At 44.7% G+C, this 23,432-nt stretch overlaps 1 protein-coding gene across 3 annotated transcripts; it reads left to right on the top strand.

The window, feature by feature from the left end:
- Positions 1-25: 25 nt before the first annotated feature.
- POP1 (ribonuclease Ps) lies at positions 26-22,541 on the top strand. 3 transcript variants are annotated; one of them, XR_015542920.1, is made up of 11 exons: positions 26-610; positions 970-1,066; positions 14,106-14,213; positions 14,321-14,521; positions 14,637-14,758; positions 15,016-15,567; positions 15,796-15,904; positions 20,974-21,527; positions 21,636-21,755; positions 21,843-22,193; positions 22,342-22,540. XR_015542920.1 is itself a non-coding variant. In XM_087391781.1 (10 exons), the coding sequence occupies exons 1-10, from the start codon at positions 42-44 to the stop codon at positions 22,024-22,026; spliced, it is 2,616 nt and encodes an 871-aa protein (XP_087247907.1). In that variant the 5' UTR covers positions 26-41; the 3' UTR covers positions 22,027-22,541. The 3 variants fall into 3 exon arrangements, 2 of the variants coding, with proteins under 2 accessions (XP_087247907.1, XP_087247908.1); XM_087391781.1 differs by having other exon boundaries at positions 21,843-22,541; XM_087391782.1 differs by lacking the exons at positions 21,843-22,193; positions 22,342-22,540 and having other exon boundaries at positions 20,974-21,471; positions 21,636-21,754.
- Positions 22,542-23,432: the final 891 nt, after the last annotated feature.

The following is a 23,432-nucleotide window of genomic DNA, read 5'->3' as shown; positions in this document are numbered from 1 at the left end:
TTGCAAGGAGTAGGAATCTCTCCATTCAAGAGCTAGTAAGAATGAAGAAGAAGGTGGCTATGGCGTTGGAGGCACCCCCACGCACTCTGGACGTGCAGCAATTCGCAAGGGCTCGTTCCTCAGAGCTTCTCTCACTCCATGGCGCCCTCAAACTTCGTCGAGCTCATCCTCAGAATCAGCCTCCATCTCAGTCCCAACCTCAAGCTCCAACTCAACCTCTCGACCACACCATCACTGCCGCTCTGCCTCGCCACCTTCGCAGACGCACCTCCAGCTATTCTCGCCGCCGTCGCCTCCCTGGGCTTTATAATCGTGGCAAAAAGCGCAAGCCTACCGCCTCCCCTGTGTCGTTGCCTCCAAAGCAGCGTAAGCTTGACCCACAGACACCTCACGTCGCCACTTCTGCTGCGGCAACAAGCTCCAATGCTCCCATGGGTTCCCCTAAGAAGCGACTCTGTCGTCGGCTCCGAAGGAAACTAGAGTTCAAGGCCGGGAGCTGCCTGATGTCGAGCGACGGTACAAGGAGGCTAGCGACCCATGTCTGGCATGCGAAACGTTTCTCCATGACTAAACGTTGGGGCTATTACCTTCCTCTTGGTCGGCCTGGAAGGTTTGATTTCATTCAGTTTTACATTACGTTAGCATCAGTTTGGGCATGTTAAGGCCTGTTAACGGAACTGCGCATTCATTGGGGCTGGGCAAACACGTACTTTCAAGATTGTTAAGAAGAACACATCTAAAAAATGGACACTAAATTCTTAAGGTGAAAATCAAGTCAAAATCCCTTTGCGTGCACTTAAAAGTTAAACCTTTGGCATGAAATGAGCTTCAAAACTTTCAGTTCACACCGCTTGCTCTATAACATAAAATGGAATTGCCTTGTTAAAGTTAACCCTATAGTAGCTCAACTAATGTTTTTAAGGTCACTAACTTAACTTTACGGTATTATTTTTTCTCTGGATGTCGTAGAGGTCATGGCTCTAGGGCCGTGCTGAGGTGGTCAAAAGATGCAGCTTTACTTCAAGACGCAAGCTTTTATAATGCAATTCAGCTTCAGGGCTGCCAGGTAACCCATTCGAATCAATTGTTGACAAATAGTGCAACGTTGTGCGTGTTTTTGTGTTGGGAGAAAGGGGTTCGAAAACCACCTACACATGTAGAAGAGGTCGATGTACCATAAGTTTTGTGGCTGTTTGATTCCATTGGGTTTCTTAAGCCCTAGTTTGTTAAAGTTGCAGTCTCTCTTCCCTCCCTGCTCTTGCTTTCTCCCCTATAATGTGAGATATGGTTGAACCATTCATGGTCTTGAAAATATATTCAAAGAATTTGCAAGGAAAGCACTGGGGATTGTAACACACGTCGTACACGTTCAAAGCAAGTTCATATCATAATGGAAGGCAGAAATCTTACATGGGTTGACAAATGGATAAGAACAAAGATTTGAAGCCAGAACAAGGGAAAGGCAATGTTCTTCGATGACAATAAGAAAGTAATGGTGATCTGAAGGCATCGCTTATATCTTGTGAATTTCAGGATTACAATATATGCAATGATGTAAGACTGCATTTTTAGTCAGACAAGGAACTAATGAGGGGATTACCTTATTAATCGTTTTAAGTTCTCATATGGAAAGAGAAGATTGAAATTATCTCTTATTGCATGCACATAACAGTTTTGACAAAAGAAACTGTAGATGAAACAGCGTACAACGATAATACAGGGGTATGTTGAAGGATCAAGGAGAGCTGGCAATGTAGGATGGAAACTTGCTCAAGCTTTAGAAGGAGACGAAATGTAGCAGATGACAAGGAGGAATAAAGGAGAGATAAGTAGAAATTAGGAACAACTGTACAAGGATTTGATGACCTTTTGAAAAGATCTTCGGAAGAGATCACATGCATGGGACGAAATTGAAGGATATATAAACAAACTCTATGAATGGAATTAGATAGGGAAAATAAGCTGTTAAAAGGGAAACCATGAGTATGATGGGAGGGTTTCGTGGAAGATAGTGGCTCAGTAGTTGAGGGGCAGAATTGATTCACTTTGGAGGAGGAACATTGACAAAGTAGTACCCAAACTGTCTAACAGTGCTGTAAAAGGATTTCAGAGCGTTTAATAAAGTTACGTTCCCCATGGGTTCTCTCCTTGAATCAAAACCTTGTGTTCATGCCAATGATATTACATAGGGAGGAGGGGTGTCTCATTCACCACCTAGCCTTAATCCCATGAGTGACGTGCAAGGGTGCTTGTAAGCGTTACTCTTAAGACTTATCTTCTCATATAGCCAGCCCTAGGGTAGTTAGATGGCCTACTTGCCAGAGGTATTGTAGTCCCTAACCAGCCTTTGCGATCTCCACCTATTGCATCCCTTTTAACCAGTGGCCAGTCCGGCTTTCTCAAAGCGGAAAATTGGAAGGGGTTGCCGATTTCTCATGACCATTGCAGTGTTTTTGGCTAGTGGCCATCCCAGCTTTGGACTTAATAATGCATGGGCATAATATTATGCATTACTTTTAAGACAGACTTATCTTCTCATATAGCCAGCCCTAGGGTAGTTAGATGGCTTACCTAAACATTGCCAGAGGTATTGTAGTCCCTAACCGGCCGATCTCATACCATTGCAGTGTTTTTGGCTAGTGGCCAGGCCAGCTTTGGACTTAATAATGCATGGATTTAAGAATTTACTCAAATTTATGTGCTTTTGGCAGCCATATTCTTTCATCGTGGAGCTAAAGTTTGTTGTTAAATGTGATTAGACTGAATGGTTGTTTGGATAGTTTCCCCCTTTTGACCTTGTTTAGAAAATCGTAACCTTACCAAAAAGGTATGAGAGAGAGAGAGAGAGAGAGAGAGAGAGAGAGAGAGAGGGGGGGGGGGCAGCGAGGGAGGGAGATTTGTCTTCTGAAGGTGCACTCGAAAATACTATCTCATATAGAACCCCAAAATCCAAAAATCTGAAATCCCAAAAATCCTGAGAGAAGCAAAAGGTGTAGGTGACTATGGTCTTGGTGCCTCGGTACCTAGAAAGTGCTCCTCTGTCTCCACCTCCAGTGTACATAGCTTGCAGATTTGCTGCTCTCTAGGTGTGCCTACAGCTCTCCCTGTCTCAATCCTCAACAGGTGGGACGAATCCTGCTACTGTCAAACTGCAATCCTTAGTGCATGTGATACTCGTTTGTTCTTTAGGTACTGGTGTTTGGTAATCACTCAGTCCTTGGGTACTGGGAGGTTTCTTAGAGACACACATGAGAGCCCAGAGAGGGCTCAGGATACACTTGGGAGCCAGCCCATAGGAGGGAGACGAGGAAAGACAGTGGGATATGAGGCTCTGGAGGGGTACCTGTCCTTTTCAGATCACACCCGAGACCACTCATATATCTGTTATGGAGAGAGAAGCATGCACAACACGTGGATTTGGGTCCGGCTACTAGATGCATGACCGATCTTCATTGCGGTGTGCTATTTGTCACCAGACACATCACCCTATACGCATGAGGTCACTACAGAGGGACACAGCTCATATGAGACGATAGATGATGACACGGAGTTCTCCATGTAGGGATGTTAGAATGATTGCTATAATTTAGCAGTGACCAATGTAATGTAATAAGTAGGTTAGGGGCACTTTTCCCTCACTTAGAGGTTTTTCCCCTTAACCACAGTTAGTTCACTAACTATGGTTAGTGAAGTGATAAGGTTTTGTCACTTAGACAAAACCCATCACTTTGTTCAGTTGTATCACACTCATCTATTTGCAACTAAGCTTTCAGCTCTTACGCTCCTGCTCTTGTTCTCTCATTTGCTCTCTCTCTCTCCCATTCTCACATTTGGTATCAGAGCAGACTAAGCTCTTGGACGAGCTCTTCCTGCCCCTGGACTAGCTCCCATCTTCAGCTCCCAAGCTCTCGACGTCACGCAGCTCCAGCTCAAGCTTCGAGGTGCTGTACTGGTCATACATCGTACAATCACCTGCAAGCTTTGATTCTGTACAGCTGCGCTCAGCTCACACGTGCGCCGTTACAGCTCCTATGCTCGTTGTCCGTACATGTGTATGAATTTCGCACGAACAGCCCCGTACAGATCTGTACTATCAGCCTGCATCAGCCGTACTATCCCGTACATTTGCACAGTATTGTTCCGTACTATACGCGACGCTTGTACCAGCTCCTTGATTCCGATCAGCACCGCCTGCTTCACCATACGGCTGTACAGCTCGTTGTTGTACAGCCTGCAGCTCTGTTCCGTACATAGGCGCCGTTTGGTGGTATCTTCGCCGTACAGTTCCATACCCGTACCAGCTCGTCGACAGCACTGTACAGATCCCGTACTGTACGTACAAACCGCTGTACAGCTTCTATGTTAGCTCCCCATACAGTCGTACAGGTGTACGGATTCTGATCGTACAGGCTGAGTTGCACAGCTCCGTACAATTGCACAGGACGGACAGTTCCGTACTGTTAGTCCGTACATTTTGAAGGTGGGCTTGGGAATTTACAGTTTTGCAGGACTTTTGAGCGGGGTTCTACTTGCAAGGTTCATTTGCAGGCGCATTCTTTGCATATAGCCATTGTTTGGCTCAGTTTTGTGGGAGCACAGTTGGATTTGGGCAAACATTGCAGTAAATCTGCAAGTGTTGAAGAAATTTGGGGCTTTTGCAGGAGATTATCTATTTGGGTGAATTTGGCTCAATTTCAACTCCAAATTTGGGGCTTTTGTTCAGAAATTGCAGATTTGGGGCTTTTAGTAAATTTGCCCCTTTTTGGTTGCAATTTCAAGCCACAAATTGGGGCTTTTATGTTGGGAGAGCAATTTGACAGGTTTCAGTTCACACTGCCTTTCTGTGGTGCTTTGAGGCGCTTTTGGCAGGTTTTTTACAGACTCTCAGGGAGAGTAAAATTGATGCTCCATTACCTGGCAGAACTCGGAGTGCAGTAAGGCATGGGGGAGGTGCTCTTTCAGTTGAATCAGCTTATGCAGGTACTCTTCTTGATGAGGAGGAACCTGAGACATTTGAAGAGGCACAGGATAATGTGCATTGGATGAATGCCATGCACGATGAGTTGCAGTCCATTGAGAAAAATCAGACATGGGAAGTTGTCGATTTGCCACCAGGTAAACATGCCATAGGTACACGGTGGGTTTTCAAAGTTAAAAGAAAGCCCGATGGCACCATTGACAGGTACAAGGCAAGGCTGGTCGCAAAAGGATATGCTCAGAAAAAGGGCATAGACTATGAGGAGACTTTTGCTCCTACATCCAGAATGACAACCATCCGGTCAGTCATAGCAATGGCTGCAAATTTTCAGTGGAATGTTCATCAGTTGGACATAAAAACAGCCTTCCTTAATGGAGACTTGTTGGAAGAGGTTAATGTCAAACAACCTCCAGGCTTTGAAATCTCAAGAAATGCACTTTAGGTATGCAAGCTGAATAAAGCTTTGTATGGGCTGAAACAGGCCCCACGTGCATGGTATGCAAAGATTCATGCCTTTCTGACCAGCAAGGGGCTGCATAACAGTCCCACTGAAAGCACCCTCTACATCAAGAAGGATGGGGGGGATATTTTAGTCATCATTCTTTATGTAGATGACTTACTGCTCACAGGGTCAAATGAAGATAATATTGCAGATTTTAAAGCTGAATTGCAGACCACTTTTGACATGTCAGATTTGGGGCTGCTACACTTTTATTTGGGGATTGAGTTCACTCAAGAGCAAAGTGGCATCGTTATGTCTCAATCCAAGTGTGTGCAAAAACTCTTGGACAGATTCAACATGCAGGATTGTAAGCCCATAGCTACTCCCATGGAGCCGGGGCTGAAGCTTACAATGCATGAAACAGGTGAATCATTTGATGTCACACTCTACAGTCAGGCTGTTGGATGCCTCATTTATCTCTGCAATACACGACCTGACATTTAGTTTGCAGTTTCTCAGGTGAGCAGATATATGCACAGCCCAAAGACTATGCATTGGCAGGCTGTAAAACGCATCTTCCGTTATTTGCAAGGTACCAAGTCTTTTGGCTTGATGTTTCCCAGGGGGGGTGACTTGCAGATGCATGCCTACAGTGACTCAGATTGGGCTGGAGATTATGACACTAAGCAGTTCACAAGTGGCAATTGTTTCTTTCTGGGGAAAGCTTATATTTCTTGGTTGAGCAAGAAACAATCTACAGTGGCTACCTCTTCATGTGAAGCTGAGTACAGGGCAGCTTTCACAGCGACAGTTGAATGTGTTTGGCTGCGTCATTTATTTGATGATCTTCATCTTTCATTGGAGGGTCCTTCTCCAATTCTCACTGATAGTCATAGTGCTATTGCAGTGGCAAAGAATCCTGTGTTTCATGCTCGCACGAAGCACATTGAGGTTCACTATCATTACGTCAGAGAGAAGTTGCATGCAAGAGAGATCAGCATGATCTATGTGTCAACACATGACAATGTTGCAGACATTTTCACTAGAGCACTTCCACGTGAAAAGTTTGAGGCATTTCGCAGTGCCCTGAACTTATCTCCTTTTGGTGATTGATCTTTTCCTTGTACATGACATTGGCACTGCAGGGTGGCACGTTTCTAAGGGCAGAAATGTTTCTACACGTTTTGGATGTGCGAAATGCGTTTTTTGGTGACACTGGATTGGCCACACTTTGGCCAAGATTTATGAGTCGGTATTAGAGAGAAATATCAGTGGTTACACATATGCACATGGGTAGTAGGCTCTATTGCAGATAGGATTTTGGAGACACTCTTGAAACTGCGAGGTAGCTTGTGTAATGTCAGCAATGCTAGATGACTTGAGTCTACCTTCTAACCAACTGCCGCGAGCTGGTCCCTTACCACCTTGACTTTTGTCAGATGGTCATGAACATTGTCCGCCTCATTCATGTGCAGATTGTACAGTTGATGTTGAAGAAGCAGAATGGGAGATGTGTTGTCTGTTTCATACAGATCCTTTAGAATAGCCCACGCCTCTACAGACATCTTGGCCATTTGGATGTGCGGAAGAATAGAGTCTGCCGTGGTCCCGATGATTAATGCTAGGGATTGTGCATCTCTTTCTTCCCAATTCTCAAGCTCCTCTCCATCTACTGGAATGAGAATCTTCCCCTTGCTGTCCAGCATATCTTCCGGCTTTGCCTCGACCCCTATTGTCAACTTCCACAACTTTTGAGCCACTAAATGGCTCTAGATTTTCACCTTCCAGATTGGGTAGTTCGACCCGTCTAGCTTCCCTGACTCTTCGAAGTTCGGGATGGTGAATGAGAGAAATCTGGAGGAGGAGGAAGGAAGAGAAGGGGCTGAAGAGGCAATAGTAGAATCCTTGTCCTCCATCCTTGCTGTAATAATGAACAACAAACTGAAAACTGAATTTGCAATAGAGAACTTGACCACGCATCAAACCTGAGTGTCGATTGGAGTCACCTACTTGCTGAGGTACTCCGTTCCACAGCTGTAAACCTTGCTTTGATACCATGTTGGAAATAGAGGGTAGAATCACTTACACCTCACACTCCTGATCTACCTCAAACAACACTCAAAGAGACGGAGAGAGAGATAGGACAAAAACTCAGATATATTCTTCCACAATAGTGGCAGACAAAAGCTCAAGGACGAGCACAAAGGACAGCAAGGCTGCTGTCACTATGAACTGAGTATTCTCCTCTCCCTGCAGGCTTGCCCGGTGCAAGGCAGGTTAGTGCCGGTGATGAAGAATGGAGCCCCTTTTATAAGGCCTGGTGCCCTGAAACTGGCCGACCAGGCCAGTCTGTTGCAGCCAACTGAACCGACCTGGTGAGGGCCCCTTTTGGGGCTGAATCTGGGCCGACCAGACCTGGCTGGTCTGGCCTATAAATAGGCCCCCTCTGTGGGCCTTTTGCTGCTGCTGGCTGGTCCTGGTACTGCTCCTTGTGCCCCCGTACAACGCTGGCGCAATCTTCCATGTAGGCTTGCTGGCGCAGTCCTCCATGCAGCTAGGTAACCTCAGCCCTTTTCCCCCTACAGTCTCCTGCCCCCTTGTCCCCTCCAATTGGGGCTCACAGGTGGGGCAGTGACATTTCAAACAGAGGGACGGTCCCCCTCACCACTCACTGACACTCAGGTCTGGTATAACTATGCACACACGCTATATGATATCCCAAATCAGCCACTTCCTGACCTCTCACATATGCCACGCCCCACATCTTGCACACTCTTCACTAGGGGAGGAGTGAAGGATGCCGTAATGAGACTTCATAAGGGCCGAGCGAAGGATCATCAGGGGTTGTGCATATGGGATTAACCTCCTAGCCCTGATCTTAGCAAAGCTCTTTAATGAAGCTGTTTGTTTGGGGTTCCCATGTACCTGGACCATTATTTGTATTGGGCAGTTTGGGGTCTCTTTACATAGACTTCGTACTGAAAGTGGCAGAGTAGAGGGCCTACCCAGGGAGAGGCACATATGCACATTATGTGACATACAGGAGGTTGAGACGGAGGAGCACTTCATCTTTAGGTGTCGTGTTTACTATGAGATCTGAGGGCGTTTCTACAGCCTCTTCAGAGATAGCTCTGGGGTTTTGTCCCAATTCCTCTCCCATCTAGACCAGAGATGCTTAGTGGCTTTCATTCATGAGGGAGTCAGGCATCGCGAGAGGCTACTTTGATCACGGAGACAAGAACATGACTTCTTCTTGGGCAGATTTCTCTCAGAGCTCTATCACGGAGTTTTTCCAGCCAGATCACATGGACCCGCACGATACGAGGCCTCGACATGATCGTGACCCAAAGCAAGTGACTTGACAGCTCAGACATAGGGTTGACGCATAGATTACACTTGGGGATATCCCCTCTCTATTTAGAGTCGAGCCAGCCGACAAGGGTTACTTTAGCCCTTGTTAGGCGCAGAGCTATGACCGGGAAACATCACAAGGCCGCACTCGTGAGCAATCGACAACACTCTATCGCCAATTTCATGCCTCCATTGCCTCATCCACCTTGATGTCTTGATGATGATGATGATGATGAGATTGATATGCAGTTGACCACTGGCATGACTATGTTGTACTTAGTACTATCATTTTGCATTGGTGTGGATGCTCGTTTAGTAGCTCCACTCTCACAGCTCGTTTGTACCAAGATTTTCACAGTCTCATAGACCCATCGGTCTTCCGAAGACTTTAATAAACTTTCTTTCTTTCTTTCTACTTCCCACCTCTTCCTCTCTCTCCTACCCCTTCTTACCCTCATTTTCGCTCTCCTTTCCCCCTTTCTCGAATCTGCCCCCTACCCCTTTCCTACACCTAATGTCCCCTTTATATAGGGGAGGGAGCACCTTTGTCTGTCCCCCTCCTTATGCTGATCCACCAGTTTTGTAACAGACCAGTTTCACAGACTTCCAAGTCTGTAGACAGTTGATCAGTTAGAGGGCTGCCGATTCCACAGATTGCTGTCTTTTGGTTGACCAGGATCCAGCTTTTATAAGGCTCCTTCCAGTCTCTGTTTGGTCCATTTGCTAGGTTCATACTTATCCCCATCCATGGCCATATATGTGCCACCTTGTTGGCCTTTGTCTATAGTGCATAGGGGCTGATCATCCTTTGCTACCGTGCCTACGATCGCCTTGATTGCAAGGAGGTGGCTTGGAATGAAGTCATGCCCATCGATTCGGCTTGTGATGAGTAGGTCACGTAGGAACTGCTCCTAATTAAGACTATTAATCACGATGGAATTCTCAAGCTCAGCCTCTCCGCTCAGTCCCCTGGCTAGCCCCTCCACTCAGCCTCGCCACCCCTCACTCACTCCGCCTCCGCTCCGCTTAGTCTCTCCACCTCAGCCCCCACTCACCCGTTTAGCCTCTCTCTCTCTCTCTCTCTCTCGCGTCCGTACCTCTCCCGCCCGTACAGCCCCGTCCGTACCACTCTATCCATACTTCTCTGCTCGTACAACCCCGTTGCTCGTTAGCAGCCCGTCAGCAACAAACGCATTAACCCTAACCCCGAGTTGGGCTAAACCCCCAATCCAACCCGGGGGTTAGGTTCAACTAGGGGGTTCAACAAACAACCAATTATGGACTGGCCTACCCTCTTCTCCAAGTCCCCCTCAACTCCTTCAACCTCCATCAGAACTCGGTACTCCACAGTTGCAGCCATGACACCCTCTCCTTATGCATGGAATTATGAACACGAAGGTGCAAAATGACCCATCCTTGGGCAACAGGATCAGATTTTTTATCTGTTGCAGGCAGTGAGAGAGCTACGATTGGAATTGGCAGAAGTAAAGGCTTGACTTCACGTTCTAGAAGGGTCTGGTAAGCAGGCAGTAATTGATGAGGCTGTAAAATCTTGTAAGGATTCCCCGTCTACCCTGTAGCTAGTCTCTACAGTCATAGATCTTGTTCACATTGAAGTACAAACTACTAAGAAGGAAGTGATTGTGGAAGTGGACACCAAAGCAAGTAAGTCTGATATTCAAGTAGAGATCAAAGAACACGAAGCTAGAAGTGATAATGCGCTGAAGATTAGAATAGGGGGACTCCCAGAAGATTGGTACAAAGAGGAGGACACATATAGTGAAATATTGACAAAGATCAAAGCAAGCTTGCCCAACATTGAATGGGTGGATGATGATGAGTAGGATGATGACGACTCCGGGCCAACTTCTATTATGCACTATAAAGGGCATGCAATCCTTACACTGAAGTCAAAAGATATGCGGATCAAGCTTCTTCGACAATCTTACAAGCTGAAGGGTACCAAAGTATGGATAGCAAAGGAGCTTACACAGGCTCAACTCGAGAATAAGGCAACTGAATTAGCTAAAGTTAAGGCTGCCAGAAAGGATGGAAAATGGGCAGTTTACCGTGAAGGTGTAGCCCTAATCAGAGAGTTTAAATCAAAACCAAAAGACTCTCAGTCTTAAACTAATGTATGGCTGTTTACTCTTTCAAACTATTATGTAGGTACTCTAAAATAATGTGGGTTTCTTTTTGCACTCCTTGGGAGCTGCCATGTGCCCTCCCTAAAGCAGATGTACTAGAGGGTTTCTTGCTATCCCATAGACCTTTTGGTCTCCAGTGGACGTTAATAGACTTTCTTTCTTTCTTTCTTTTCTACCATGATTGGTCGACCCCAAGATTGGCCAAATCCGTTTTATCATGCAGCTCTGCTCTACGAGCCTGCTCAGCTATCGCAGCACCATACATGGGCATGTAAGCAGAAACGCAGTCAAGAGTTGGGGCCACCAAATCTTGATGGCATTGGCTCACCTGCATTCCTAGACTCCTCCCATTGTACATAAAGATTTAAAGTGCGACAACATCTTTGTCAAATGCAACGTCGATCCTACACTCAAAATTGGCGACTTCGGATTGGCTGCACCTCTTGGCGACACCCATCACCTCCATGCAATGCACCCTCGAGTTTATGGCATCCGAGATGTTCCAAGAGAATTATGACGAGCTGGTGGATGTGTACTCCTTTGGAATGTGCATGCTGGAATTGATCACTGGAGACTATCCCTATACAAAATGTAACAACGTAGCTGCAATCTACAAGAAGGCCACTTGTGGAGTGCAGTGTCAGTCCCTATGCAAAGTGAAGGACGCTGAAGCGTTGCGCTTCATCACCCGATGCTTGCTACCCACATCTCAGCGGGCTGCAGCTGCAGAATTGTTGCACGCCCCTTTTATGCTCTCAGCTGATGATTGTAGTACTGCAGCAATTGTACTGTCTCCATTCTGCCAGCTGGAATATCGTACTACCACTTCCTTTAATGGAGCGGAAGTAGTCCCCACTGCCTCAAAAAGCCTATTGGAGGGGGCTGAGTTCCCCTTTTGGGCTACATGCCCACTGGGGTTGTTTCAAGACCCAATCTCCAAGGCACAAATGCCTATACTAGAGTGCTTCTTTTATCGGGATTCTTTCCTCCCTTCCATTAGTGCCCACAAAATGGGCCCTAAAAATTACTATGCTATTGAATCAAATGTGTACTAGAATGGAAACAGATAATCCTACAAAAAAATGATGCACATCACAGTTCCATGCACAGGCTGAATCTTCACGACTGAAGTTATGGGTTGTATAAATGACAAATTTTCAGTCTCCTTTTTTAAACAACTCTCACATGGTATACTACTTTCTTTTTGGGGACCTAACTGGCTCTATATCAGATATTCCCTTTTTTTTTCAGTCTTATAGGCGTGAGATGTGCATACCATATCCTTTTCTACCCCAAAAAGATTACTTCATTAAGTATGAATGAAAATTGCAAGAGCAAGCTCAAATGCGGGAGTACATCATGCCATGCATGAGAGAAAAAAACCAGCTCAAAACGAGCTAACGAAATCCCAAGGTGGAGGCTGAAAGTGCCACCTCAACCTTGAAGGAGACTCAGAGAAGAAAGGAGATTCTCTCCAAACTCTGAAAAAAGCACCTCTTCGGGCAGTAGCTGCTCTAGAGGATCCTTGCATGTTCTCCCAGATGGCCACCAATGTGTGTATAGTATCAATCCATATACTAGCCATAGATTGGGAGGGGTGAACGTGGGAACACTCCATCGCCTCTATACATTTGGCCCTCCAAATATGCCAAGTTGCAATGCTAGCAAGAATCTTCCATGATGTGTCCACCGAGGCATGAGCAGCTCTGAAAGGGATGAAGGGAACATCCTGGAGAGAACAAGATTCCACAGAGTGTCGTCGTATAATGAAGGCTGAGTCTGAGTCATGTCCCTCGAAAAACACCTGAGGCCCAATAAGAGATAACCATGCCACTGATCCCCAAGTCATGAAGAAGGGTGCTCTATGAAATATGCTAAAAATCCTAGCAACACCCTTCCAAATCATCCTCGTCTATTTGCAGTCCCAGAGGCAATGCTGAATTGACTCAACTGCTGCGTGGTATCGAGGACAAGCAGGGTCAGCCTTGAACTGTGAATCGTGATCTTGACAGGTTCACTGCAATCCCTCCATGCATAGAAATCCAAAAGAAGAGAGTGATCTTTCTATTCCTGAGGGATTTCTAGAGCGTCCTCCAAAAGTTTTTCTGCGTCTCTGTAGAAATCTGAAAACTATCCCAATGAGGAGCTCTGGAGGGCCTCCCACCTCTACTGCTAAGCTGAAATCTCCAGTCATTTCTGACTGTGTAACAAAAGAAGGGGATGCTCTTCTCTCGGTGCCCTTCATCAATCCACTCCCACTCCCCTAGGTCCCACTGCAAGAACCTAATGGGGGAACCACCATATAACCATAGTCTTCAAGACCCAAGTGCCAGGAGAACAGGGTCAGGATTAAGATACCACTGAGAGTCCTTGCCCCACTCCATGTAACTTGCAATCCTAATAGGTTGGAAGGCAATCTCCAAAAGAAGATCATCTGAAGATTTTTTCTTGCACAACATTTAGTCTTGTGCACCTTCTCACGGGGGAGATTGGATGGACAGCTCGAGATGGATTTTTACTTCAGCCCATCTTAGATCTCCCTCTTCCCCTCTCATGGCTGCCATTCCTAAAAGCTTGGGGCAGCTCTAGAGGCACTCTTCGGAGAGCTCCACCCTGCTCTCGCGAAGAAATAGACCGGCAGCCAGTCATGTGGAATGACTATTTGTTGGATGAGCATGGCAGATCACTAGGAGTGTCACATTATATGCAGTGGTCTAGATGGGAGAGGGGACCTGCTTCCACAATAGGTGCTTGGAAGGCTTTCAGGAAGCTTGTAGAGGATCAAAGACTCTTATCAGTTGGCCACCTCAGAGGGAGTACAGTCAGGATGCAGTAGATAGATGCAGCCATACCAGCAGAGTGGATAGATACAGATGACATGCCTATCATAGAGTCTACTTGGTTGGGAGCTTTTATGGGGACGGGTATTCCTTTACAAGTTATTGGCTTGCGGGATGCACTTGAGGTGCATACCATATCTGACTGGATATGATCTTTTTACTGTCTTCTTCCCCTCTTGAAACCTCCTGTGCTGTGTCCATGTGAGTGACAGTTTAACACGATGGAAATGTACTAGTGTCTGCTGGCCTCACAGATATATAGACTGATTTTTTGGTGTTGATAGCATTTTCAGTTGTTGATACTCGGTTAAAACAAGAATAATAAGTAAAGATCATCTTTATTGCAGGAGGAGATCTCAATGGTCATGCAACTCATGCTCGAATCACCTTCTACCGACCCTCTTTGTGAAGCAGAACAATTGGTGCTTTCTGGAGCATGCTTTGGCACAGCTGTTGTGGGTTCTCCTCCTGTTCATTCACAGTACACCTGCATCTATGCACTATACTGTATTTTGTTCACCATAAATTTTCGCACACATAAACTCAGTTACTGATTTAACAGTTGCATCACATTGGGGAAGCTTCCTACAAGGTCATTGCCCCAGTTCTTTTAGCATGGAGGCCCGTTCTACCAGATCCTGGTACGTTAGCTTGTGAAGCAGGACCAAGTGAAGGGTCTATAGAAAAAAGCCTTTGGTTGTGGGTTCATGCTGCAGCCTTTGATGAGGCACTTCAAGCCTTACAAGCAGTTTGTTGCAAACTGGTATGAAGACTATGATATTGGACATAATCTTTTATGTACATTTTGTGGTGGTTTTGTTGTGAAAGAGCTCAGTCTATATCTCAGTTTTCCTTCTTACAAGTCAGTAATTTTTCAGAGTGAAGAGTCTGGTGATGTCTCAGTTCGTTGTTTCTCAAGAAGAGGAGATTTGGGGCGTATAGACGTTCTAGGAACAAAGTCTTTTGAAGTGTTAACAAAAGTACTTTTTCCGATCTGCAGGTAGTTCTAGGGTTTATGTCTTTCTATCATGCAATTGTCTTTTTATAGTTTATTTTCCTTCTTTCCATGCCCTTTTTGGGTGTGGTGTTTTTCTTAGATCATGTTCGTGGAATATCCTCTTGAGTGTGGGTGCCGTGCCTGTATCACGCAACTGTCTTTTAAGTCTATTTTCCTTCTTTTCACTCCCTTTTTGGGTGTAGTGTTTGTTCATGGAATATTTTCTGAGTTTGGGTGCCATGCCTGTCCCCCTTTCTCAGGAATCAACAAGGTAAGTGCGATAAGCTATGGGAACTCCCTCAACTGGTTCAGCCAAATGAACTTCCAGGGAAATCTATCATAAACATAGAGGTTTTTGATCCTCGGCAGAAGCCGAATGAACGATGCTTGCTATCACCTTCTTGTCATCAATTCGATTCTGAAACCCGAGGTCATAAGCTGCTCAACAGTCAGGAAATGAAAAGCAGTAAAGCACATGAACCAGATAATGAAGATGGGGATATCCAAATTGGACATGGAGTAGACGCACGGGTAATTATGGTAGATGAATCAAAGGAATCTGCTTTTAAGTTTCAAGGGATCAATCCTTTATGGGCACAACATCTTGATTCTTCAGGTGGTCAACTCAGGCCACCCATAAGTGACAAGTGTCTTAGCGAGATGCGGCATAGAAATCGATTGACCTCTTATGGATTTCTGAAAGATGGTGTCAACAACGGCAAGATGTCAGGAAAAAGAAAAGGTCTTTCTGGAAATTATATTTGTCCTGTAATGCTTCTAAAACATGACAGTCAAAATCCATCAGCTTGTGGGTGAGCTTTTGCTTGCTTATTTTTTTCTCTTGTTGTTAGGCAAACCTTTGTATTGAAAAAAAGCTATTAGTAAAACTAAAACTTTGACCCTTCTTTTGAATGATTGATATTTGATCTAGTGAATCAAACATAAGCAAGGCTGATGCTGCAACTTTCTCTTGCCTTCATACTGTTTTCTTCTGTTCCTCCCTTGGTTAAAGAAGTACTCAAATAAGATTCAATGGGCAGGTGGTCTATTATCTTACCTTTGAGCTGGGTTTCAGCATTTTGGGTGCCGCTTGTGTTTGGAGGAGGTCATGTAATTGGTTTGCGGGAACATCATTGGATTTTCACTGAGGTAAATGATGAGTAAATGATTTTTTGCAAATAAAGACCACATATTTCTCAACCTTTTTTTAAGTTGCTTATCAAAATTCAAGTTTTGTAGGCATATTTTGATGTGACTGTACACTCCTAATATAAGCAGCTATCTTCATGTTTCTTTCTCTACTAGTGCACACACTCATTATTTATTCAAAAAGCATAATCTTCATAGGATGCCTCATCTTGTGGAGGCACATCAACTGAAAGTAGATTGGCAGTTTCTGACTTTGTAGTTGCTTCCTTTTTGGCTTTGATCAACCAATTAGCTTTTTCTTTTGTAGACTTCTTTCCATTTCATATCTTCTTTTTCAAAAGCATAAACTTGGCTTTTGTTTGCCAAGTATGGAAATTAGTTCCATCCAACTTCTCAAAAAAGGTCTTAGCTTCCATGGCAAGGTCTTACCCGAGGGCAGTGTCTAGTGCCTTACAAGTGAAATATGAGCAATAAAAAATAATCCTTGAAAGAGTAACTACTTGAATACTTTGACTTGGATTTCTCTATGTGACTTAAGTAAATGTCAAAGCATAAGGCAATTAGTCAGAGCAACATTTATGCAAGATGTCTAAGCAAAAGATGACCAAGTAGATGCTAGAAAATGAGCATAGCAAATTGAAAATAAATCTTGGTCAAACTACCAGTCAATCTTTGACTGTCCAAAGTCAAACTTAGACTTGCATAGTCAAGCTTTCATGGCCAAAGAGGCAGCTCAGAAATCTGCTCCAATTCGTCATGTAGAGGTCGAAATTCAGAGGGGTTTTGCACTGGAGAGGAAGGTAAACATGTAGAGCTTCACCCTCAGAAAGGAATCGCGCAGAAGATAAACACGACGCCTAGCATTGTAGAAGAACCGTGGACTGGTTTTTTGACGAAATCTACCCGAATGTTGCTCCAAATGAGCTCAGACTTGATGAGCAGCAAGGTCGTGATGTCGCCCAGCTCCCTCTGGAAGGAATTAGACAATGTTGCTCTCCACAGTGAGAACCAGGAAGAAGGTCGACGCAGCTTCCTGAGACAATGCCGCCTCGAAATGGCGAGATAGCTTGTATAGCTCGTTCTGCAGATTCGCCCTGACCTTGGGAAGACTCTCCTGAAAGATGAGATGCTGAGAATGCAAGTTTGAAGAGAACTCTCACTTCCAAAATCGACCTTGGAAGGGAAGGTGGAAGATGGAGGTGAGGAAGAAGATGATGATGTGGCACCTAACTAGGGCTTAAGGAGGATCATACGGCTCTGATACCATGTTGGTGAACTGAAAGGAAAGCATGGAGTGAACACAAACTGAGAATTCTCGCTTATAGAATGAAGAAAGGTGAGGTCCTTAAGTAGGCACCTCTTACATGATCACTGACATCACTGATGACCTCTGAGCTCCACAATCATCTCCTCAATCTGCTCCTAGATTCTCTCAATCATCCTATGTGGCTTCTACCACCACCTAACAGTGCTTATGGGCACCTAATGTGCCTCTAGCACACACACATAGAAACCAAGGTGTGCCTAGGGCATACACCTTGAGATATCCCATCAACTAGATGCCTCTGATGTGTTTGTTTCCTTGCTTGCCCTCTTTCAGACAAACATAGATTCATAGCGGTAAGTGCAGTGGTCCACACACAGATGCTTCTAACAGTTCTCAACCTCCTCAAGATGCCGGTGTTAGCCTGATTTGCAGCCACTTGATGATCTTGCTATTGAACAAGAAGTTGCAGAGGAAAGCACTGTTATTACACAGCTGAAAATATGCCAAGGTGGCTCTTGGATACTCTTAGGTACAGTGAGCAAACTGAACCCTTGGCTACCCACACTAGAGGTGGTCAGAAACAAATGCATCGTTGCATTGGTTGCCACTGCTTGTAATGAAGAAGCCTTATGCCTTAAGGATGCATTTGATAGCAGGGAATGTATGGATGCCATGAGAGCTGAACTTGATTCCATTCATGCAAATGGCACATGAGAGTTGTCCGACTTGCCAACAGGCAAGCGTGCCATAGGCATAAAATTGGTTTACAAGGTAAAAGCTGATGCGCATAGACCGCTACAAATCCCGCCTTATTGCGAAAGGCTATGCACAGGCTACAACAACATGGCATTGACTTTGAGGACACCTTTGCTCCCACGTCACCATTCGGTGTGTCGTTGCCATAGGCATTGGGAGGCTCATCAGCTTGACATATTGACAACTTTCCTTTATGATGTACCTCCAAGAGTTGAGGTTGAAGGTTTTGAAAATCAAATTTTCTAGGCTGGAAAAGGGCCTCTATGGATTGAAGCAGGCACCCTAGGCATGGTATGCCAAAGAAGCAGTCCCTTCCATTGCTCCCCCCGCATCCAAAAATTGAGACAAGTTCTTGGATTCATCTAGGTATATGCTTCTGCCGTATTAGCGGACATGCAAATTTCACCTTGTGAAGTTTTCGTCCAAGTTGCGGCCTGCTGGTATTGCGATAATTATTTCTATCTTAAATGGTACGTTGCCCTATCAGCTAGATTTAGATTTAGATGCTCATTTGGGAGAGACTAAAATGAAATCATTTAGACTTCACAAGCAGTTGTAGCTTGAATGAAGAGATTTGGACTACTTTTTGATTAGCCTTTTCCTTCAGTGCTAGCCTTCGTCATGGCTGAGTTTGCCCTTCACCTTCGGAGTGCCGACAAAAACTTAGTACGAAGACTTTGTATAAATGGATGCTCAAGTATGTGTGGGTGTGTGGATTTGTATGTGTGAAAGCATACTTTTATACTATGGTCTACACCCACTGTTGGGCGCTGATGATGTCAGTGGGGATGTCACAGTAGCTAGTCCTTGCTATGTGTGATGGAGTTTATGGTTTTCAATCTTATGAGTGACTATCGTGAGATCGAAACTGCACTATGTTGCGTTTTTAGAGGATGAGTAAGGGAATGTTCTTGGATTCATCTAGGTATATATTGAGACAAGTATCAAGATACACCTCCTCACATTCTTTCTTTTCATAAATGAAGGTTCTAGAATGAATGGTTCATTCGTGGGAATATGTGTCATTTGCATCTAAAGGACCAAGTTGTCCTATATATATATAGCAAGTCCAATAGAGTTTTGTAGCGTTGCTGTGAGGGGGGGGCTGCTTGTTGCGTGAAGGATGAGGAACACCTTTAGAGCCTAACATGATTGCAAAGGTTGCAACTAGCAATAGAGAAGAAGGAGTCTCCTAAAGCAAGGCAAGGGCTGCCCAAAACAGTCACCCATGGACAAATGAGCCAACAATCACTCGTAGGCCCCCATCAGCTCCCTTTGGCATCTTTGCCAACCACATGCAATCCCTTTAGGGTGTACAGAAGGAGGTTGTACAGAAGCTTCTGCTGCATGCTACAGATGCCTACAATCAGCGACCAGCTGCATGGTGCTGATTTTATAGAGTATAGCTTCCTGCGGCTACTTATTGCACTGCCATGGTCTCCCTTCCATATGGAGCTTGCTCGAATCTCTCAACTTCTACTACAAGGATTCTCGCACATGCCTTCTTATCTCGGGGGAGCAGGCACCATGTGCCAAAAGGAGCTAGTCAAGCTAGTGTCTCACTGTGCCCAACCAATGTGCGTCCGTTGTCCCAACTTGTGACCCTCCTGATCTCGGACCTTCAGATGCTAAAGAAGGGATTGGTGCTCAAACTCCTCAACACCGAGGGCTAGCCAAAAGCTTTTCCCTTGCGTGCAAGCAGATGAGTTTTCTGGATAAGCGTTGCCACACCCTTGCATCAACGATGGACCTTTCCTTGTGCCTAAGCTGCCCTATGCCCCCCTTGTGAAAGCACTAGTAGGAGGCTATGTACCATGCCGTGGATAGGAGGACTTGGTTAGCCACTAGGGCTCGCCTTGCCCAAGAGAGTTTGGCTGAGCTCCAATATAGTTAGCTTATGCCAAAGAAGCCAATAGACAACAATATGTCTTTTCTTGTCTTGCAGAAGCTCAAGGCTCGTGCTTGCTCCATCTCAACACCGAATCTTTCAGCCCACGATGCTAGCTCTTTTGTGGAGAATCGTGGGGTTATTAAGGGCATGGCGATGCAATTCAAGTCCCTTTGTGAAGAAGTCTTTCTGATTTTTCACAAAAGAGCTTTACTTGGTAGAATCTTCCCTTTTTCACAGTGTGGTAAATCATAACTGCTCTCCAATGTTAAGTCCCCCACTCCAGGGTCTATTGATTTTCACTGTAAGATTCAAGACAACCAAAAAATCACACCATACATGGTGCCAATGTCAAACCCACTATCCAACCGTAGAGCCAATCCCCCCCCCCAACGAGGTGATCTAGGGTCTCTCTGGGTAGAGTAGCTTCAAAGGCCTTGGTGGGCCATACCACCAAGACACACTCCTCTGGTGTACCGCCTATGTAGCCTTAGCTCCTCGCTATAATTAGCCAAGCTAACCCTAGGTCATCTCCAACTTGATATCTAGTTAATACCTAACCCATCTAGGTCTCCCTTAACTCGGATTAGGTCTATGGTTAGTCAAGCTAACCCCATTTAGTTAGGGGCATAACGGACCCTAATATGGTTGTTTCTCTTGCAATTTACCTTCTATTGTTATTTGAGCATTGTATTTCATAATGTTATCTTACATGAAGTAACGTCTTCAATCAAGAACATAGAGATGTATACCTTTGGATTTGAGATTAAAGTTAACGCTCATGGTTAAGGAGATTTGAGAATTTATATTCTTTTTTGGTTGCTTGAGTTCTTGGTCTAGTACTTCCTAAGCGTGAGTCTTGCTATTCATGGTGCTGTAAATTGGGACTTATCTTATGTGAAGTATTTTCCTTGGGGTAATTCTCTTGCATGTGAATGGATTGGAGGTCCATGAGTTGTGATATATTGTGAATTGGCATGACAAAATATCTTCTTTCTGTGACTATGCATTGGAGGACTTAATAGTTTTATTAAAGCTAGTCAATTCCTTTATGCAAGGTTTGTACAATGTTTGCTTTGCTACTTTTTAGCCATAGTGACTTTAAAGGTAGCATTTGTATCCTGTGAACTTGCTGGCAATAACTGTTATATGGTGCAGGCTGGATTACCTTCATTTCCAGATGATTTCCCTGACAGCCTTGCTTATGCGGATTTATGGATCACTGATTCTGAGGGACATGCCAAAGCACTTTCTAGAAGACCTCAGAAAAGAGGGCGGATTCCTTTGTCTGGAATGGCGGTTGTTTCTGAAAGTGGCCATAAAGACACTGGAATCACTGAGTTGCAGTCTATTGTTTCCCAATCTTCTACAGGAGAGAGAGGTGAATTGCATGCCAATGGTTGTGCTAAATTTGTAGCTCGGAGTGCAGCATGTCTAGCAACATTTCTTGAGAAGTCCTATGAAACCGGCTTGCTTCTGTTTCCGGCAAAGATTCAGACCACAGGAAAGTTGAAAACTTTTTATCAGTGTTTTCAAGAAGGAACAATAGCCTGGCATGCTCAGTTGGATACACAAGGGAGAGAACGTGTACCACAGACTGAGAATAGTTGTCTTTTGCGAGTCTCCTTATGTCTCTTTCGCAAGGGGGTGATGGAGGTAGGAGCCACAGTTTATGCTCCTACTTCAGAGGAGTACAGTTTCTGGTCTTCGATGTGAGTCTACTGTTTATTTCTAGATGCTAGATCTGGATGGTATGTGAATCATCTCATGAATTATCCTGCACGTCCTGAAGGCATTCGCTTTTCTGGATTGTTCTCTAGGAGGAATGATGGTAAGAAGCAACTTAAGAACACTGCATCAGAAGGAAGCGCTATTCCAAGGGAAGATTTTAGCGTAAGGAAATCTATTGGGTTTGTGACGTCAACACCACCTCGTGGGAGGTATGTTGTATCATATAATTTTTGCTTTGTCAAATGACTTTTCATATTAATGATTGTGGCCTTGACCTCTTTTTTTTGAAATTACAGTAAGAATTCTGCCAGCATCGCCTTTTGTGATGCAGTCATATTGGGGCAGATCCGAGCGAGGCAGTGGCTAGAGAGTACGTGGCAGAACGATCAAATTTTCTTGATGGCACACAACAATTGCTCAGACATTTGTCGACCTGCATTTGCCTCAATTTGTCTGGAAGAAGGGCCAGACATATATTAATTCGCTTACCTTGCAATCGGGAGTGTTTGGAAGTTGTTCACTGTTCTTCACGTGAATCTATAATAAGTTGATAGCCGATACAAGTCTGACTGTTTCATATGACATCCTGCTTGAACCATAGTGGCAAGAAGTGAAGCAGGATTTGTTACAAATGGCAATGGTTTTAGGTAGTGCTCATGTGTTCCTTCTGCTTATCTGACATTTGCTACACTTGCTCATGTGTGAAATGAAGTCTATTGAAGTGAACACATGTTTTGCGTGTGAGGATTCTAGGTTTTGGAGTAAACCTAATTCTCTTAGCTGTATGCCTTTCAGACTTGTTATCAGACGTGCGAGTTTCTGCTAAGCTTTTCAGCCAAGTTGTGCCTCCTGGTCTATGCTAAGAACACGATCGTTGAACCAGATCATGTCCCAAAGTATTTTTTAATCATGCTTGTTAAAGGACTACTTTTGCAGGCATTTGCCTGAATCAATTTAGGTAAAGAAGAATTGGCCCGATCACCTTTGCTTTTGGTCCTGGCCTTCATCGTAGTGTGACTTGATCAAAAGCTAAATTTCTGAAATTGAGCAACAGCCTCACATGTTGGTTCTCGGTGCTTGAAACCAAAAAGATCACAGACATTAGGGTGTATGATCCTGGAGAATGTGATTGCTTCAAACTCTGCAGATCCTTTCCCCCTCTCACACTTAACGCTTTCTAAACCAGTGCAACGTTGTTGTAGTCTGTTATTAATTGATTATACTACTCAGTGCTCGGCATTCAAGTAATGGAGGGAACTGCAAATACCAGTCAGCAAGCCTTTAAAGCCATAGGAAACCCTGGAAAGATATTAGGAGAAGAACGTGGGGTTGATTCTTTTTAGGAAATCCTCTGTGATATGAACAGGGAGCTGCATCAGGGCTTGAGGAAGCTAAGGAGTTTCCTAAAGATTGTAACTACAGCCATGTTGTGTTTCATGGGTAAGGCTCGCCACATACAAAGATGGTCGAGATGTTCCATCTTGGATTTTGAGCCTTGGGTCATTGGAACTGGCTTCTTCACTACTTATTCTGCGTGCAAGTCGGTAGTGGAAGAATTTCTTTTCCAATGGATGCCTCTAGTCTCAGGGAATGAATGTTTATTAGATTCCTTGTAGATCCATACACAAGATGTCCATATGGGTATCACTACTGTTGAGCATACCAGAGTTTGCACCTATTGCGGCATGGCAAGACTGTTGATGAGGATTTGGTCTACATTGGGAGCGAGTGAAGTATCTCAAGAATAAATATGACATCTTGTGAGAGACCGAGACCACCCAGTATGAGAAGTATAGGGAGCTCAAGAATTGTTGCAATCGTAAAATGCGGATTTTGTATATGAGCATGACCCAAATGAGGTAGTGGTAGCATGGCATATCTGGAGA

This window comes from Dipteris shenzhenensis, chromosome 20 (genome assembly GCF_047967505.1).
Source record: "Dipteris shenzhenensis isolate YYH24624 ecotype China chromosome 20, Dip_SZ_1.0, whole genome shotgun sequence".
NCBI lineage: Eukaryota > Viridiplantae > Streptophyta > Polypodiopsida > Gleicheniales > Dipteridaceae > Dipteris > Dipteris shenzhenensis.
The sequence above is the reverse complement of the archived record's forward strand: the minus strand, read 5'-3'. Positions and strand labels throughout refer to the sequence as shown.

What these genes read in the sequence shown, in the direction of transcription:
- POP1 (XM_087391781.1), top strand. Translation starts at nt 42, where the DNA reads ATGAAGAAGAAGGTGGCTATGGCGTTGGAGGCACCCCCACGCACTCTG. An exon ending in CATGCTTTGGCACAGCTGTT is followed by an intron (nt 14,214 to 14,320) that starts GTGGGTTCTCCT and finishes CTGATTTAACAG; the next exon opens with TTGCATCACATTGGGGAAGC. An exon ending in TCAACACCACCTCGTGGGAG is followed by an intron (nt 21,756 to 21,842) that starts GTATGTTGTATC and finishes TTGAAATTACAG; the next exon opens with TAAGAATTCTGCCAGCATCG.